General features: G+C 43.6%; 5 protein-coding genes across 9 annotated transcripts; 2 read left to right on the top strand and 3 right to left on the bottom strand.

The window, feature by feature from the left end:
* The first annotated feature begins 940 nt into the window (after nt 1-940).
* LOC131262973 (syntaxin-6) lies at nt 941-6,183 on the top strand. 3 transcript variants are annotated; one of them, XM_058265080.1, is made up of 5 exons: nt 941-1,024; nt 4,068-4,237; nt 4,345-4,978; nt 5,048-5,142; nt 5,211-6,183. In XM_058265080.1, the coding sequence occupies exons 1-5, from the start codon at nt 942-944 to the stop codon at nt 5,285-5,287; spliced, it is 1,059 nt and encodes a 352-aa protein (XP_058121063.1). In that variant the 5' UTR covers nt 941; the 3' UTR covers nt 5,288-6,183. The 3 variants fall into 3 exon arrangements, with proteins under 3 accessions (XP_058121063.1, XP_058121065.1, XP_058121064.1); XM_058265082.1 differs by lacking the exon at nt 941-1,024 and adding an exon at nt 1,140-1,255; XM_058265081.1 differs by lacking the exon at nt 941-1,024 and adding an exon at nt 1,273-1,604.
* Nucleotides 6,184-6,598: 415 nt separating this feature from the next.
* On the bottom strand, nt 6,599-8,286 carry LOC131262971 (selenocysteine-specific elongation factor). Its single transcript, XM_058265079.1, has one exon. It carries the CDS (start codon nt 8,280-8,282, stop codon nt 6,702-6,704), a length of 1,581 nt encoding a protein of 526 aa, XP_058121062.1. The 5' UTR covers nt 8,283-8,286; the 3' UTR covers nt 6,599-6,701.
* A 376-nt stretch (nt 8,287-8,662) lies between these two features.
* LOC131267144 (solute carrier family 12 member 8) lies at nt 8,663-12,536 on the top strand. Of its 2 annotated transcripts, XM_058269922.1 has the most exons (6): nt 8,663-9,147; nt 9,214-10,696; nt 10,764-11,069; nt 11,131-11,309; nt 11,407-11,599; nt 11,684-12,536. In XM_058269922.1, exons 1-5 carry the CDS (start codon nt 9,116-9,118, stop codon nt 11,564-11,566), a joined length of 2,160 nt encoding a protein of 719 aa, XP_058125905.1. In that variant the 5' UTR covers nt 8,663-9,115; the 3' UTR covers nt 11,567-11,599; nt 11,684-12,536. The 2 variants fall into 2 exon arrangements, with proteins under 2 accessions (XP_058125905.1, XP_058125904.1); XM_058269921.1 differs by having other exon boundaries at nt 11,407-12,536.
* Nucleotides 12,537-12,609: 73 nt separating this feature from the next.
* On the bottom strand, nt 12,610-13,267 carry LOC131267145 (mediator of RNA polymerase II transcription subunit 10). Its single transcript, XM_058269923.1, has one exon. The coding sequence runs from the start codon at nt 13,204-13,206 to the stop codon at nt 12,814-12,816; it is 393 nt and encodes a 130-aa protein (XP_058125906.1). The 5' UTR covers nt 13,207-13,267; the 3' UTR covers nt 12,610-12,813.
* A 283-nt stretch (nt 13,268-13,550) lies between these two features.
* LOC131263361 (survival of motor neuron-related-splicing factor 30) lies at nt 13,551-15,189 on the bottom strand. Of its 2 annotated transcripts, none has more exons than XM_058265549.1 (4): nt 15,051-15,189; nt 14,567-14,970; nt 14,108-14,501; nt 13,551-13,737 (listed from the first exon to the last, which is right to left on the bottom strand). In XM_058265549.1, the coding sequence occupies exons 1-3, from the start codon at nt 15,090-15,092 to the stop codon at nt 14,231-14,233; spliced, it is 717 nt and encodes a 238-aa protein (XP_058121532.1). In that variant the 5' UTR covers nt 15,093-15,189; the 3' UTR covers nt 13,551-13,737; nt 14,108-14,230. The 2 variants fall into 2 exon arrangements, with proteins under 2 accessions (XP_058121532.1, XP_058121531.1); XM_058265548.1 differs by having other exon boundaries at nt 13,551-13,745; nt 14,120-14,501.
* Nucleotides 15,190-15,515: the final 326 nt, after the last annotated feature.

Below are 15,515 nucleotides of genomic sequence, written 5' to 3'. Positions count from 1 at the left end.
CGATGATCCGAAGATAGAGTAACGTTTTGGACCACGCGGTCTTGCTATCAAAATTAGAGTTCCCCTAAAGAAACAGTGCTAATGTATTCTAATGAAAAATCAAACCTGGCATCAAAAGAGCAGAAATCAAGCCCAGCACATGCCACCACCACGCTTGGAAGATTCGATAGATTCGGGGTTGGGGTTTGAATTTCCATCCGATAAAGTTTGATTGAGGACTACAATCAATTTCATTTCACTTTCTTAGTTATTTTCGTTTGTAAATAGATATTTGGTGTACATTTTGTCGCTGCCTATTCGAACTTATACGCATGGGGAGAAAAGTACCCAGCTGAACGGGTGCAGTAGACTTGTATTCTAACGACGCAAAACGGATATGTTAGTTAAGGATTTCGAATGTATGTTACAAATGAAAAAAAAAGTTTACAATTACTTCAAACAAAAGTACAAGGGTTCGTTTTTGTAACAAGTGATGACAATTAGATACCGTAACTTCATGGTCACCTGATGAGGTAAACCCTTATCCTTTTCGATCCCTTTTACTTGCAGGAGTAAAGAAACGTTGAAAGCAATGGAAAATATGTAATTATAAATGAAACTTATTCAGTTGAAGTTCACAAACTACTCCATCGATACGGAGATGAAAGTGTTGGGATGCCGATGGCATTCTTTCCACACAAAATTAGCATTACTCAATATAACAACATAAAGCAACAAACGCAAGTCGGAGCGTTTGCCTGCAGTTGTCCAATAGTTTTAGTAGAAAATAATTACATATTAATACACCGCAATATTTAAAATTCCCACCATTGCCCACCAAATGCAGATCCGACTGTGGCACGGTCAACTTGCCGTTTGAACCAACGTATCTTTGAACAACATGCTATAAACGCAACGCTTTGTTTTCTTGTCATCGCAGCACGCAAAGAAAAGTGAAATTGATGTTGTGTCACTTGCCCAGTATTTCCCAGAGGAGGATATATGTTTTCCAGGGGTGTCCTGAATCGTGCGCTTCGGTATTTCGGTAAGTTCGCCGATATGGCCACCAGGAAGGAACGAGAGGAAAATCAAACGTAACAGAAGATGAGCGAGAAAGAAGGGACGCGAGAGTAAGCGGCAGAGAAAATGGACATACACAGGCACTTGCGACGATTTTCCCTGCTCCCCACGGTATGCGAAGGATACGATGAAAATTCTCTCACACAAAAACGCATACGTTCGGCGAGTAGGCAGCAGTTTTTCCATGATGGCAGCGGTATAGTAGCATGGAGGTGTTGCAAAAAAGTGCGATATACTCTGCTTTGTACGCTTCGCATATTCCTTCGCTTGTGCTTTGCGTGATTCTTCTGTGTGCATTTTGTGAAAGTTAATATACGCTGCTAGAAAAATTGACCATCACAATAGCAGACAACAATAACTAGAGTCAGTTAAAAAATAACCAAACCTCAATGGTTACACTGTACAACGCTATTGGTTTTGTTGATGGTACCAGAGAAAACGAAGCATCCAAGCGCCTTCGTTTGATGCATTGATGAAAAGAAAAAAATTGTGTTGACTTCGAACCAAAATCCTAGGATGGAAGACCCATTTTTCGTGGTGAAAGAGTAAGTTTTCCAACTTGTGGTGGTACAGCCGAAGAGAAGGTGTCCAAGGTATCCTTAAATTTTGCTTGTTGTCCATGAATTGACTCATCATCTTCATCAACGAGAGTATATTGATTGAAGAGTGTGGGGCGCCGTACGAAGCCACCGTAAAGTTATCCAATATGTGCGCTGATGCTATAACTGCTGAAAATATGGGAAATTTGTCGATTCAACAACGTTGAATGCTTTCCGCTCATGAAGCATACGTGGTATCAAGCTATACTTTGAATTATGCCACGATACTCCAAAACCGTATGGCTGTGAAGGTCGATGCGAAACGAAAATTTCCCAACGAAAGCAAGGTACAACGTTTGCTTGGAAGATTTTATTATTTACCGATGACGCAAGAAAGGAAAAGAGCAACCAAACCGATGGGTATGTGCTTGCAATGCTAGTTACATTTTATTTCACCAGCTCAAATTGACTGTTACCCGCGTGTAGACGACGATAGCGCAAACATGTTTCCATCTCGACAAACTATCTCACAAATCTTCCCTCAAGATTCAGTCGTCAATAACTCCGCAACGCCAGGCACGGATGCACTTATTGGAATCCTTATCACGCAAGTATCCATCATCGCAGAAGCACTTGTCGATGCAGGGCTCCTCGCACGGTACGTTCCAGGCGTCACTGTTATCGCAACGACGTTCGCATGCGGTTCCGCAACGCTGATATGTCTCATTTTCACCACATTTTTTGCTCTTGTCTTCAGCTGGAGGAAATGAGCAAACAGGTTATTAGGTACTTTGAATTAATTTAGTACTGAATCCACAACTTACCAGACTGTACGCCAACGAGTACGAAAATCGCAAGGAAGAGAATAGCGTAGATGGCGCGCATTTTGCGATGATGCTAGGTTGCTGTCTACCAACCGAAATGAACTAGGTTCGAGGACGATCTCGTGGCCTGCCTTATATCGTTCTCCGCATCGGTGGCAATATTTGAACAATTGGCCCACCGCCGAAGAAGCCTTGGGAGGGCGAATACGCAGTTCATCTTCTAGAACGTGGCATTTTGAAATTTTCAATCTCACAAAATGCCGTTTAATCGTAGGTGTCTTTGTTTCATGGTACCTTTTGCCTTCCATTGCCTTGCAGTAAGGTTAAATTAAATTGTCCGACTCGTAAACCCCATAGAAAATACGCTACAGAGTGGTGGAGTCCATTTCATCTTACCTACGGCTAGCAGGATCAATGTTTAATTTTTTTTTATTTAAACATTGTTTGCATTTTACGTTTTATGTAAAAACGATTCATAGAAACTCTTGAAGCGACCGAAAAGTTTCATGACTCACACTATCTGGGTACAATGTTAATAGAACAGCAACTAATCATTGCCATATATTCGTTTCATCCAAACAACATGCGTCTAAAATTGTGGGGATTTACGCTGACACAGACCATCGTCTGATATATGAAAAAAGACGCTTAAGAAACACTGTTTGAACAGTTTGCGTCTGATATATTCGGCACACGGCTGATCGAGCTGCAACGTGACACGAATCAGTGTTTTTAAGAAAGACGATGTTCAGTTTATTTGCTATAGATTTTCTTATGCCTTCACTTATGATGACTCTAGCTTTTTCCTCGATAATGGCGTCCGCTTTCGCTTCGAAGCACCTTTCGTGCAAGTCCAAGGTCGAACGCATTCCAGGGTGCCTTCTTGGCGGAAGTATCCGGCCACGCAGAAGCATCCCGAAACGCACGGCTCGCGGCAGCTCTCCACGATTTCGTTGAGATTGCTACAGTTTCTCTGGCATGCCGAGGTACAGTTGAAATATTCCTCATGTGGTCCGGTGCAATCTGAGGATGAGAATTCGATTTCATTATGCTTCCGCTGATCATGACTAGCGCTGCAGCCATCCTAAGCTACTACCATACCTTGGCTGTACGCGATGACCAGCGTAACAGCAGCAAGAGCCACAATAAAAAGGCAACGAGCCCACATTTTCTTGTCTTGCTTGCTTTGCTTTCCAACTATCGAACTAAGACAACAACCGGTGTATCCGGCGTACTGGAGTATTTTGGCCATGGCACACATGTTTTATAGTGGGTATGCACACGCGTTCCTATGATGCAGATGCACTTACGAAACATTGGAAAATATCGTTATGTCTCAATTGCTCCGATAGTTTCGTCATGTGGTGGGTTCTGTTAAACACACCAAAATGAGAGCGATGACACAGATGAGAAAATATGATGGAAACAAAATCGTGGTTCCCTTATGAATGCTTATGCGTCTTCTGGCCTATGTTCTGGCCTACAAAAATAAATAAATCGTGGATAAATAGAACTGTACAACATCTTGAATTTCTTCTAGAATGATTAAAATGAAATGTATAACGATTGAATTTATGTTTAAGGTATAATTTATTGAAATTATATTTTCATCTACTCACTTTTCCGTTTCTTTTTACAATTACAGCGAAGTATTCAAAGCATTGAATAAAACGCGTGGACTTTATATTCGTTGGCGTGAGCTGAACGATGCACATTCGGGTGGATCTACAGCAGAAGCCGACTGGACGACAACTGAACTAAAAAACTCACTCCGCAGCATTGAGTGGGACTTGGAGGACCTTGAGGACACAATTAATATCCTTTTACTAATCGATATCATGTGCATGGGGGCATCTTTTGTTGTGGTTGGTTTAGAACTGTCGTGTATTTTCCTTAACAAACGATTCGTTTTTCGTAGACACGTATTGTAGAGAAAAATCCGGGTAAATTTAAGATCGACAACCGGGAGCTTTCCAGCCGGCGCCATTTCATCGACGCGACCCGGGATGAAGTAAAGTCGATGAAAGATCGCATGAGCATTAGTCGAAATCGCGACCAGGATATAACCGCCCGTCAGCCCCTGCTGGACAACGCCGAGTCGTCTTCGCCGTGCAACAAGAATTACATCAACAATAATTGCATCATATCAAACGGGATTGCCGTCAGCTCCGGTACACCCATCGGTGGTGGCATACTCAACAATAACTCGCTCAGTTGCAATTTGAACAACAACAGTCAGGTGAACAATCTGAATCTAGCCGAAACCGGCAAGCATCTGATCAGCTCAGCCGGCGCAGCGATGGCCTCCAGGCACAGTGGGGCCAAGTACTCCAAGCTCGAGAACAACCTCGACGACAGCCCGAGCCACTATGTGCCGTCGTCGTCGTCAAACGCGGTGCTCGATGCCAACTCGAGCCGTTTCGTAGAAGACACGCTGGCAACACAGCACCGGATTTTGGTTGGGCAGGATGAGCAACTGGACATAATAAGTGATTCCATCGGTACACTTAAAACCGTCTCCCGCCAAATAGGGATTGAGCTGGACGAGCAGGCAGTGTAAGCAAAGCATCAATGTGATAACAAACATAGATAAACATTACGTTTCTTTTACTCTCCTATCCCTAGGATGCTGGACGAATTTGGCAATGAACTGGAGCAAACCGATTCCAAGCTCGATGCTACTATGAAAAAGGTTGCTAAAGTGCTACATATGACCAACGGTGAGTAGAATTTTTTAAACTTCTAAGCCCCTTGGATGTACCACTATAATTAATTCCATCTCTTGCAGATCGGCGACAGTGGATGGCGATCGTGGTCTTATCCCTGGCGCTTTTAGTTGTGATAATTATTTATATTATTCTTTAATCTACAACAAACTGTATCTAACGAAATTATTATATAATAACATAACATCTTAGATTATGAGAAAAGGTATAGGTATAGTACGTTTATCATATTGTCCAGATATGAAACGTACAAAAACCGGAAGGAGGAGGCTATTAGAAAATACAAAGCCATGTTCTATTCACGAGGAATCTGCTACGGCATCTGAAATCAAGTATGTTTTAAAAACCTTTCCTTACGCCATGGCAGTTATCCGGAAAAACAACTCATTCCTTACCAAAAAAAAGAGATTGCAATTATTTTAAACCTTTTTTACTCAGAAACGTCGTAATAGTAAGGGATAGATAAGTTGGTTTTTCTCTATTCAACCCATTTTTGATAGTCGAAATATTTAGTTAGTTTATAAACTTTGGTAGATTTTTTGTGCAGCGAATCACTTCTACAATAACGATAATTTTATCATATTTCCTAACGTTTCTATGCATGCTACAACGCGTAAAAAGTTATAGCAGTTAAAAAGACATTGTAAATACTATTCCCTTTTCGTTCTAAGGGCTCAGGTGTGATAGGGAATGCAGCGGTCTAAGTTTTTTTTTTTTACTTTCAAACATGTCACAAGTGAGCAATGTAATGGCAGTATATTCAAGGGTGGACGATTTACGTAAATATCAATTTCATTTTACAGGGATCTGTTCTAGTCATTTTGTGATTTATAAATGGATCACAAAAATCCTACTGGCCGCTGGGAGTCAGAAATATATAATGGGTTCGTGTTGCTGGATACTGTTTCTCCAAAACAGTACATGTAACTTTTTTCTGCGCATCTACATGTTTCTATGGAGTGCTTATGTTTACAAAAGTATAAAGAATCACAGATTAATAACAATCCAAATAGTAGAACCACAGGGGAAAACGTACGGATACGGTATCTATATATGTGTATATTTTCTTGGAATGTAATGGAATAACTTAATTGTACTACTCTTTTAAAGCAGCCAAATTTTCCTATATTTTGAATCACATACTCAAGACCGTAGGGGGATATCAGATATAGCAGAGTAAAAAGCCGGGAGGGTGTGATAGAAGCAGTAATGGATTGCAGCGATACACACAAACAAAAGAACGGAAGCACGGGGAGCGTCTTCCTTCTTAACATTGTAAGGACCGATCGAAAACTTACATACAACAACCGGCACTTGAACGTTCGTTGTAGCCGGGTAGCGCTAATATAGTGTGGTCATGTTTCGAAATTCCAAATAATATTTTTGTCGCGTAGAATTCATGATGATAAAACACATAGGAACAGAAAAAAGTAAAACTTGTTCTTTCGATTTCCAAAATAATTTAATTTTTCTTCGCAAGATGGTGAAATATCACATGTTGATGAAACATTAAAAAGCGGAAAAATCGCTTGAGACGCTTTCTGTTTTATTTTTTACTGTACAACCTTTTTATTCTTATCATCTTTACGAAATAGAAATTTCTTAAACGAAAGTTCCACTTTAATGTCCTCTTGCTGGCTGGCTTTGTTTCCTATTCGTTCTAAAACATGAGCTGCAATCGGTTCTGCGAAGCGTAACTTAACCTTGCCGCTTGCACCGAATGTGTCCTCGATGATGCCTCTCTCGCCGCTCGATAAGCTGATTCCCAGCCCCACGAACGCTTGCCGACTGTTGCCAGATTTTTTAAACAGTCCCGTCGCAATCAACTCTCTCTCGTTCACCACCCGTTGAATTGTACCGGTTTTGGTTTTCTGCTTAAAAATCTGTAACCCGGGCAGCACCGTTTCGTGATACTTTACATCCCGTATGATGTGTGTAAGCCGGCCGGAAAAAGCCAACCGACAGTCGACCGCATGAATGTCGCTGTCCAACCTGGACCCAATTATGAGCGCGTTCGGAAAGGCAAGTATTGGCTTTTCGAATTCCAAGAGCGTAAACACGTGGTCATCGGTGGCGTTCGAAGTGTCCGATAATTCCTCCAAGTACTCGTACTGTTCATCGTAGGAAAATGTTTCACTTTTACCCGTGAAAAGAAGCACGGTGGCCAAGACTGTTTCGTAGCCGCATGTTACGTGAAATTTTGCCTTCGACCGGATCGGCCGTTTAAAGTACTTCACGCGGGTAAGTTTTGTGATGCACGCGTGGACATAATGGGCATAATTGGTGGCACAAACGATGCCACGTTCCAACGTTTTGGGATCAAACTGTGTGATGCAGATTCCAGCACGATCCCCTTGCCGAATGGTTTGGCAGCTTTTACGGAACATTTGTATAGATTTGACCTTCCGGTGAAGCTTTAGTTTTGGAATTTCGACGTCATCATTCACACCGAGTTTTCCCTGTAGCACCGTCCCAGTGCAAACGGTGCCCTGGCCTTTGATTGCGAAGCAATGATCGACAGCGAACATAAACGGAAGATCGGTGCTTCGGCGTGGGAGAAAAGATTTTTCTGCTAGTGTTTCAACGAGCAACTGGATGTTTTCGCCCGTTCCGGCAGAAATGGCCACAATCGGCGACTCGTCAAATGCCATCTTCGAGAGGACGTTTGAAATTCCCTTCCTCAGCTTGTCCAACGTTTTCTTCCGCTGCTGCGGATCAACCAGTGTGTCGATTTTATTCAAAACCACGATGAGTTTCTTGCACGTCAACTCGCCTATGAGGAGACATTCGGCCGTTTGCGGCTGTATGCCCTTTTCCGAGTCAATCACCAGCAGCATCATGTCGATGATCTGGGCACCACCGATGATCGTACGAATAAGACTGGCATGTCCGGGACAGTCAACGAAGGTGTACTGCAGCTTTTCGAATCCGTGCGCCACACACTGCTCCCTCAGGTGGTCCGGCAGGTCAACCTGCAGTGCGCTAAATCCCAGATCCAGCGTAATGCCACGCTCCTGAGACTGTGGGTTTTTGTCGAACGCTGCCGTGCTGGCGATTGCGCTCAGGGTTCGCGCTAGGGTTGTCTTGCCAGAATCCACATGACCCAAAATACCGATATTCAAATTAAGGTACATTCTGATTTGGATTTCAAACACCAAAGGAATGGTACGAACAAAACCGGCGATTAGACGAATGATTGTTTATAGTGTAATTGCACCTTTCTGTTTATAATTTAATTACACCGCATTTGACCACAATTGCAATAGCTATCGTATCTGTATTTTTTTAATAAAATTCTATATTATTTTAGGAATAAAATCAATTAATCCGAAATATCTTTTTAGATGGTTTTAAAATTTAAAAGGAAATAGAAATTGTGTGAATGGTGTAATTATCAGCATAACAATTCGCCGGTAGTTTGACAGCTCTCTCTCATAACATTTTCACCGGGCAACCTGTTTCTGAAGCAACAAAGTGGCAAATTTTCCCGTTTCTTCCCTTGTTTTGATCACGATCCACTTGTGACGGTTTGTTTGAGCAATATTTACTTGCGCGAGGGTGGTGAAAGTATTTCACCCTGTGTCTAACAACTGTGTCTCGATCGTGAACCGCCCAACGCGGATAGGCGCGGTTTCTATTTGTGGAAAGAAATTGCAACACTGCTCGGCCGCTGGGGGTGGCTGGAAAAAACATGACATCACTTGCACCAAAGACTACGCACTTCGGTGACGACGATTGACGCCTTTAAAAGGCCGTGTCGGTGGACAAAACAGGAAACGGAAGGAGGGGAAAGAAGAAAGTGTCCACGAGAGAGTCACTTTTCGATTGCGTGTGTGTTTACGCACACTTGAAATTGTGTGGTGTTTTGCCCATCCATTGCTCGGTTCCAGGAGGTACGCTAGATCGCAACCGTGTCCAGTGTGTGCAAGTTTCGTGACGTGGCCATATCAACCGACGGGCCTGAGGAATGCCCAACCGGACGAATGTAGATTGGTCCAGGTACGATGGCGATGGTAAAAGTGTACTCGCTGGCTGGAGTGGATTAATTTGTTGTTTTCATTGCAGATATGGACTTGGGGGTGATGATTCATCACCGACCGAGCGGAGCCGCGGTGCCCACAGTCGGACCGGTGGCGGCAGTAGCGGTTTTGTGGATCTTGGCAACGAGTATGACTATGGGGCCGGAGGTCACCACGCGTCGGGGCGCGATGAAATCTTCGCCGAAGATCAGGGCGACAAGCCGTGGTGGAGGAGCAACTTTTTCATCTCCCAACCGGTCCTGTTTGGCACGTGGGATGGCGTGTTTACATCCTGCTTGATAAACATCTTCGGTGTAATCGTGTTCCTGCGCTCCGGATGGATCGTTGCCGAGGCGGGCATCATGCATGCGATACTTATCATCTTCTGTGCCGTCGGGATCGCGCTGGTGTCCGTCCTTTCGGCGGTTGGCATCTGCGAGCGGTGTCGGGTGGAAAGTGGTGGCGTATATTTTCTCATCGCACACACACTCGGCTCGCGCTTCGGTGGATCGCTCGGTCTGCTGTATTGCTTCGGACAGGCCGTAGGCTGTGCGTTAAACGTGCTCGGTTTTGGTGAATCCATAGCCGGCCTCGTCGGACTGGAGGGTAATCAGTGGGCCATTCGTGGTTTCGCCATTGCCGCTGTCCTCCTGCTCGGTGTAATCAATGTGGCCGGTGTGAAGTGGGTTGTGAAGCTGCAGTTTGCCCTACTGATCATCATCCTTATGTCAGCGTTGGACTTTATGGTCGGTAGTTTCGTCGGCGAAGCACCCGAGCACGGGTTTGATGGTTGGGGTACGGGTAACATGGGGTTGAACCTGTGGTCGGCTTACTCGGAAGGTACGTCGTGGTTCACAGTATTCGGAGTGTTCTTTCCCACCATAACGGGAATCCTTTCGGGAATCAACATGAGCGGTGATCTCCGGGCACCATCGACTGACATTCCCAACGGAACGCTAGCTGCCCTCAGTACGTCCACGTTCCTCTATATGGTATTCACCCTGTTCCTCGGAGCCACCTGCCAGCGGAGCCATCTGCTGACGGACTATCAGATTGCTGTGAAAGTGTCGGCGGTGGAGTTTCTTCTGCTAGCCGGAATCTACGTGTCCAGTATGTCCTCATGTCTCGGTGCCATGTACGGAACGCCCCGCGTGCTTCAGAGTATTGCCAACGAGAATGTCATTCCCGGTATCGGCAAACTGGGCAAGGGGCGCGGTCCAAATAAGGTTCCACTGTATGCGATGGCCGTCGTGGCGGGCGTTACGACGACGTTCATCATCATCGGGGACATAAACACGCTGGCACCGATCGTCACGATGCCCTTTCTACTAACGTACGCCTGCATCGATTATTCGTACTTTGCCCTCGCACAAACGTTCGACATTCAGAATAGTCGCGAAGAACGGTTCCGGATACAGGCGCAAAGCCCACTGTACGAAACGAGAAATTATGGCACAACCGGCGATTACCACGAAAGTAACGATCTCGATCAGCTGTTCCCGGAGCGGACGCGGCATAAAAATCTTGGGGTGAGTTTTCCCGTCGAAATGGCCGTGAGGAGGCAGTTTTTCAATGTGATCGTTGTTCTTCCCTTAGACACCCTCAAACTCACCCCAGCATGTGCCTTCAAATGCCGTAACCAGCTCGGGGCGCGGTCAGGAATCGAGCTCTCGAGCAATCCAATCCCACCCGACTCCGGTGGCTAACGGAATACCTCATAGTGCATCGATAACAAGCGGCGATTCCGAAGTTATTTTCCGGGATGGCACGAACAGCGTCAACAACACCAGCTCGATCGGCGAAGCGGATGATGAACCGATCGCCCCGATTCGACCACCAATCCATTCGAAAACGAAGAATTGGTACTCAGGATTTTGTAACCGCTGGGCCTCTCTTCTAGGTGTAAGTAAATTTATTGTGTGTCAACCAGTGGCCACAGGAGCTAACGTTTTACCACTTTTAGGCTGGCATCAAAATACTCGTAATGCTGCTTGTAAGCTGGGTGTACGCCCTGATATGCATCGGAACCGTTTTCATCGTCTGGCTGTACGTCGGAACGGCAAATCCGGCCGTTAAACCAGGCCTCGCGCACGAGTTTCGTTTCTTCGTTTGGTTGAAGAATGTAGTTTTCCGGTGTTTTGGGTAATTAACAGATTCTCTTGCGTATTCAGGGGAGGGAAAAAAAACCCATCGACCCTTTTTGTTTTACTGGACTTATGTTTTACCGTTGTTTTTGCAGAAAACGTGTTCATGATTACGAGCAGGTTGTTGTCACACAAACCTGTCCCAACGTGAACCTGGCGGCAGCTCAATTGAACGAGGAAAACGAAGACTTTGCATCCCGGCGTCGGTACCACCAGACAGCGGTTGTGCAAGGGCGGTACGTGGACGAGGTGTGAAGGGTGGAAAAACACCCCGGTGAACGTTCGACGGTAAGCGGGAGTTTAACGTAACAAATCGACTAGCCAGAGAAGGATTCATTCCTATATTGAACGAGTGTTTCCTCGCCCCTTTAGTTGTAACCCGCCGTTTGACCGATCGCCAAAGTGAGAGTCTGACTGCTAAATGTGTGCTACATAACCAATAAGCATGTAACACGGTAACAATTTATATTAACAAAATTCCAAAATATAAGTATTTGTGAATGGGCGCGAGAAATGCGGCAGATGTAAAAAAAAAGAAACAAAACGGTGGAAACAGATCGGAACAAGCAATATCGAGCAGCACACATCAAATAATTACTGTTTAGTGTTGAAGCAGAAATCCAGGAAGAAGAAAAATTTCCGACCATGAACACACAAAATTGTTAGCATAGGATAAAAAAAATGTACATACGAAGGTTACCTTCTTATTGTCTTTACTTCAAGCTGGAGCCAGATGTGTAAACTTATTGTTTCCTGCATATAGATATAATCATTTTAGGCTTATTTATTAACAACTACTATGCTACTTTTGGCAACTTACCATAATGCACACTGATAATTGATGCTGTTTTAAGTGATACTTATGTTAATTGTGTTGAGATTATATCGATATCGGAACAGATATTCTTCATACAAGCAATGCAACGGCACGTTTCATTGTTCAGTGCTACTTTTTCCTCTTTTTGCTTTATGAAATAATCTGCTATTCGTTCTAATAAATCCAATACCTTGCGCATATATTGAAGCTGAAAGGAGCAGACACAGAATACTACTTTGTATCGTTTACTAATATACCACTTCGGAGAACGAGGGAACAATAAACAAAAAAAGTGTACGTGATTATTTTTACTGTTTAGATGAGCAATTCAAGCTAAATCAAACTTACCGCTAGTATCGTGTAATGCCGTGTAAATCAAATGAATAAATAAGATAAAAAACCAAAATCTAATGAAGATTCTTGTTTGATTTTGGGAAACTGTACTTTCTCTTCCTGGTAAATGTAAAAACAGTGCGGAGCCTAGGATTAGGACAGAATTTATTCAATGTTGTAAAATAAATAAAACACATGTTATCAAACACACTGAAGCATGTCTTATCTATATTAAAAAAGATACTTCTAGTACGCACATATCGATACACCCAACGGCAAGGGTTTCGCGTCACATGCAGTACGGGTTGCCATCCGGCCTCCATCGCCCGACCGTGCACATTGCTTCCCGTTACTATTCGTCACCCCGGATCGCCTTGTACTTGCTGATTTCCACGGGGAATGTTTCGCTTAGCTCCTTCATTAGGTTGCTCTTAAACTTGCGGTACGAATCTATCTTGCCCTTCACCTCTTCGTTCTTCGTTAGCGCCTTATCGATGCAGTCCTTCGTGTAGAGCTGCGGGTTCCGGCCCTGGTCGATGTAGTCGAACACTTCCAGCGGTACGTTCACGTCGATCTGGTGCTTCAGCTTGTCGATCTCCTGCAGTCCGGTGACGAGCGATTGGATCTTTTGATTGAGCACATTCTGCCCCTGGGGCTGGAAGTCACTGACGATGATGCGTATCTGGCGTACGTTCTCAATGAACATCTCCAGATGGTTTTCCAGGTTTTCCAGCGGTGAGGTCATTTCGTGAAACTCGTAAAATGTAGACCTTCTGAACAAACTGCGATGTTCTTGCGACCCTAGCGATCAGTGTGAGTTGTTTTGATTCAGAAATCTTGAACGTCAAACTACGGATGCTTACCCATGGCTGTTTATAACGTAGTTTCAGTGCTCCAACTCGTTTCTGGTTACCTCACACTGTGGTAGACTTTCATCACGGCATCGTACTCATGAATAAATCCTCCGCTGCTAGAATAATTGATAATTAGTTTTTAGCAGAACCTAGAAAGTTTCATTTCAAAACGCTGACACGCTCTAACATCTCGAAGAGATACAGAAGGGTTTGCAAATAAAAGAACTGATTACTAGTTTAGCTTTTTTTATTTCTCCTTCAAATCAGTAAGCATTTTCTTAACTTAATAATTGTTATCAATGTAAAAATCATCCGAATAAGGATTAATGCGACTGTTTGCCTGTGATAAGAAATATCAAGGGCTTTAAAAGGTTTTCACGGTTTTAATTCATGGACTTATAGTATGGAGCTTCAGGGCACTAGTATATATGTACAGTCTGTTCCCGAGTTACGCGGATTATGGGGACCAGAGAAATCCGCGTATCTCGAATATTGCTTGACACATAGTTTATACTAGGAGTTAAGAGATCGAGCTCTTGTGTACATGCATCATAGAATATTCAAAAAATTTCTTTGTTCATTAATATGAATGCAATGCAAGCGTATTCAAACAACATAAATTGCAGCAAACGAAATAAAAAGCGTAAGTTATGCATATGTGTAATTTACATATTTATTCGTGTGGTTGTACATCTCAGGAATTTAAATCGATGTAATAAACCCAATCTACTGTCAAACTTTGAAAACCGCGTATCTCCGAATCCGCGTAAGTCGAGAACCGCGTAACTCGAGAACAGACTGTATAGCGAAATTTGTCGTAAAATCAACACCCAGGTCTTCTCCAGGAGCAATCCACAATAAAACAAACATTATGATGATAGATTGATAATATTTTCGCAAAGATATAAGGAAAGTTTAAACTCCTTTTCGGTACTTTTCTCCGTGTGAGAATTCTGTCATCGGTTTTCCGGACACGCCGCAGGTACCTATTCCGACCCGACCGTTTACATTTTCCGGAGACGCGAAAATACTTTTCGGCTTCACGCCGGCCTTCTTCGAGGACTTTGCAGTAAACTGTAGCCATTTGTTCTTCTCGCACTCCCGTTCCTCTTCGAGCTCCTTGAATCGCTGAACCTTTTTCATCTTCTTTTTCTTCAGATATTCTTTCTGATTGTGCCGCATTCGCCTGAAACGCGAGATTTGAAATCAGTTACCTTCGCATTGTTATGTTACTTGAAGGGATTTGCATACTTATTACTGTTGGCCGGGAACACCTCGTTCCTGGTCTTCCGTTCCTTCAGCTCACTGATGGTGGTAGTACTTCGGTTCTGGTACGCTTCGAATACGATGCTCACCTCTCCGGTCTCCGAAATCGACTCTATGGTAGCATCATAGTACTGTCCGTCTTCAATCCACTTAGCAGAACATTTATCACCCACCTTCCATACCTTTGCTGGTTTCGCTTGTTTTTTGTCTGCCCCCGAGACGCCGTCAAGATAGCTGCTCGTCGTTGGCTCGATGTATGCAGATTTCTTTTGCTCCGGTTCCTGCTGCGCCTTTATCAGGTCCTTCGTTAGCTCGATCACTTCTTCCAGATCTTGTTTTAGTTTCAACAGCTCAGCATTTTCCGGATCAGTCAACAGTGCAGCCTCTACCTATAAAGCAACAACAGAAGATGCAGTCCTTCGTTAGCAAAATACATATCATTTAAAATCTTCCAAAACAAAACAGATACCTGCTGCAGCTGAAGCTTATAGTTCTGTAAGTCGTCCGCCATTTTACGCCGCCTTTTGTTAAGAACACAACAAACAGCTACAACCAACTTGCTCAAATGTTTTCAATTTTCAGCAAAACGATCTGATCTTGTGCGAGCCAAAAAAAACTACCTTCGCTCAATCGTGGAATTGTCAAACAACCTCTTTGTTTACAGTACAGGCTCTAAAACTTCCAAACCTTTTTCGATTTGCAGTAGAATAATGAAGTAAAATAACCTTTGAAACGGTTCTATAAATTTATGGAAAGCATTTGTTTCATTAATTTGATTCCTTAAATATTGTCGTAAACATAATTTTAGGTTTTGTGCAGTTTTCCAATGTAAAACATTGTTTATGTGCTTTTGTCCACTCGGCTATACGTATCGTCGCAAAGAGTATGTCGCCAGAAAAATTCGTGAAATGTGTTTATTAAACTTTATTGCCAC

The sequence above is a fragment of the Anopheles coustani genome, chromosome 2, assembly GCF_943734705.1.
Source record: "Anopheles coustani chromosome 2, idAnoCousDA_361_x.2, whole genome shotgun sequence".
Lineage (NCBI taxonomy): Eukaryota > Metazoa > Arthropoda > Insecta > Diptera > Culicidae > Anopheles > Anopheles coustani.
The sequence above is the reverse complement of the archived record's forward strand: the minus strand, read 5'-3'. Positions and strand labels throughout refer to the sequence as shown.